Source organism: Rhincodon typus, chromosome 44 (genome assembly GCF_021869965.1).
Source record: "Rhincodon typus isolate 14 chromosome 44, sRhiTyp1.1, whole genome shotgun sequence".
Classification (NCBI taxonomy): Eukaryota; Metazoa; Chordata; class Chondrichthyes; order Orectolobiformes; family Rhincodontidae; genus Rhincodon; species Rhincodon typus.
In genome coordinates this window covers 1,326,534-1,328,779 of record NC_063375.1, presented here as the reverse complement: position 1 = coordinate 1,328,779, position 2,246 = coordinate 1,326,534, and the positions used below count along the sequence as shown (strand labels likewise).

Here is a 2,246-nt window from a genome sequence, read left to right as displayed (position 1 = left end):
TATTGCTGTCCCTAATTGCCCCTCGAGACGGGTGGGGTGAGCCACCTTCTTGACCTGCTGCAGTCCCCGTCTGGTGTAGGGACACCCCGCACAGTGCCCCCCCCCCCCCCCCCCGGCCACACTGAAGGGAAGGCCCATTTCGTTCCCTGTCTCTGCTGTCCCCTCGTCCTTCCGGGGGAGATGGGGGTAGAGGGTGGCAGGTTCGGAAGGTGCTGTCGGAAGAGAGTCGCTGCGGTGCGTCCTGTAGGCGGTACACACTGCTGCGGCTGTGCGGCAGCGTTGGAGGGAGGGAGTGTTGGAGCTCAGCCGAGCATTCGCAATGCGGCCATCTACGTCAGTGGGAGAGGGAGGGAGTGTTGAAGATGGGGGTGGGGTCTGCTTTGTCCTGGACGGTGCCGAGCTTCTCGAGTGTTGTTGGAGCCGCACCCGTCCTGGGGATTGTTCCCTCGCCCTTCTGATTTAAATTGATGTGGTGTATCACGGTTCGTTGTCTTGGGTCTTTGTGCCATTTCCTGCTTCCGTTACGATCCCGTCTCTCTCTCTCTCTCTCTCTCTCCCCCCCAGATGAAGAAAGGAAACACGATACAACAGTTCCTACAGAAAGGTCTAGAGATCCTGCGGAAAGATTTCAGTGAGCTGAGGTACGGCAGACACCGTTTACAAATAACCATGCCAACGCACTGGAGCTCATCGCTGAACAGATGCAGCACAGAGACAATGTGGAGAGGGGAAAGGGCAGCACAGTGGTAGCTACTGCTGAGTGTCGAAAAAGCCCTCCCCGGTTCACCGATGCCCCTCAGAGGGGGCACTTGGCCAGCCTTACCCAGACTGGGCCCCCTCATGACTCCAGACTCTTCCCCACACCCTGCTCCTCCCTCAACCACAGCCACCGTGCACAGTTCCCATCTCCACACCCCCTCTGGGAATACTGTGCACTGTTCCTGTGTACGTCTCCCTATGGGACTACTGTGCCCAGTTCCTATCTCCCTATCTCCCTATCCCTCTGGGAATACTGTGCCCAGTTCCTATCTCCCTATCCCTCTGGGAATACTGTGCTGATTCCTATCTCCCTATTCCTCTGGGAATACTGTGCCCAGTTCCTGTCTCCGTATCCCTCTGGGAATACTGTGCCCAGTTCCTGTCTCCCTTTCCCTCTGGGAATACTGTGCACTGATCCTGTATACGTCTCCCCCTGGGAATACTGTGTATAGTTCCTGTTTATGTCTCCCAATGGGAACACAGTGCCCAGTTCCTATCTCCACACCTCTCTGGGAATACTGTGCCCAGTTCCTAACTGTGTCCCCCTATGGGAATACTGAGCACAGTTCCCCTCTCTGTATCCCACTGGGAATACTGTGCTCAGCTCCCATCTCGGTATCCCACTTGGAATACTGTGCACAGCTCCTGTTCCTGTCTCCCTATCCCACTGGCAATACTGTGCACAGCTCCCAACCCTGTATCCCACTTGGAATACCGTACTCAGTTCCCAATCCCTCTGGGAATACAGTGCACAGTTTTCATTTCTGTATCCCACTGAGAATACAGTGCAGAGTTCCCATTTCCATATCCCACTGGGAATACAGAGATCAGCTCCCATCTCGGTATCCCACTTGGCATACTGTGCACAGCTCCTGTTCCTGTCTCCCTATCCCACTGGGAATACTGTGCACAGCTCTCGACTCTGTATCCCACTTGGAAATCTGCGCAGAGTCCCCCATCCCTCTGGGAATACGGTGCAGAGTTCCCATTTCCTATCCCACTGGGAATACTGCACACAGTTCCTGTCTTCGCATCCCAAAGTCAAAGGGAATAGTGTCGATGTGTTGAAGTGAGAGAATTTTAGGGGCTGAATGGCCTGTTTCCTGGCACAGTGAATAACACGGGAGAGGGAGTCCTCACTACAGTGTTCTTGGTGTTCGTTCTGTAGATCTGCTGGAGTCGAACAACTTATGTACATCAAAGAAGATCTCATCATTCCACATGTAAGTGTGCAAGGGGCTGGGTGACACATCAGTGACTATAGACCCAGTGACTATCTTTGTTCAGTTCCATCACTTGGGGGTCCTGATCCTTACCTGAAGTTGCCACAAACTCCAACGTCCTGCTCCCGACCCAGTCTCATCCCTTACTCCCCATCACTCCCCGCTCCCTGTAATATCCCACCCAGTCTAATCCCACTCTCCCCCTCACTCCCCACTCCCTTTAATATCCCACCCAGTCTAATCCCACTCTCCCCCTCACTCCCC

General features: G+C 54.4%; 1 protein-coding gene across 1 annotated transcript in view; it reads left to right on the top strand.

Moving 5' to 3' along the window:
* The window catches only part of fam50a (family with sequence similarity 50 member A), a 25,625-nt gene that overhangs the window by 12,249 nt on the left and 11,130 nt on the right, over nt 1-2,246 (top strand). Inside the window, exons 8-9 of the mRNA XM_048619940.1 lie at nt 565-641; nt 1,928-1,982. Coding sequence (XP_048475897.1) covers nt 565-641; nt 1,928-1,982 — 132 coding nt within the window. The remainder of the gene's footprint in view (nt 1-564; nt 642-1,927; nt 1,983-2,246) is intronic.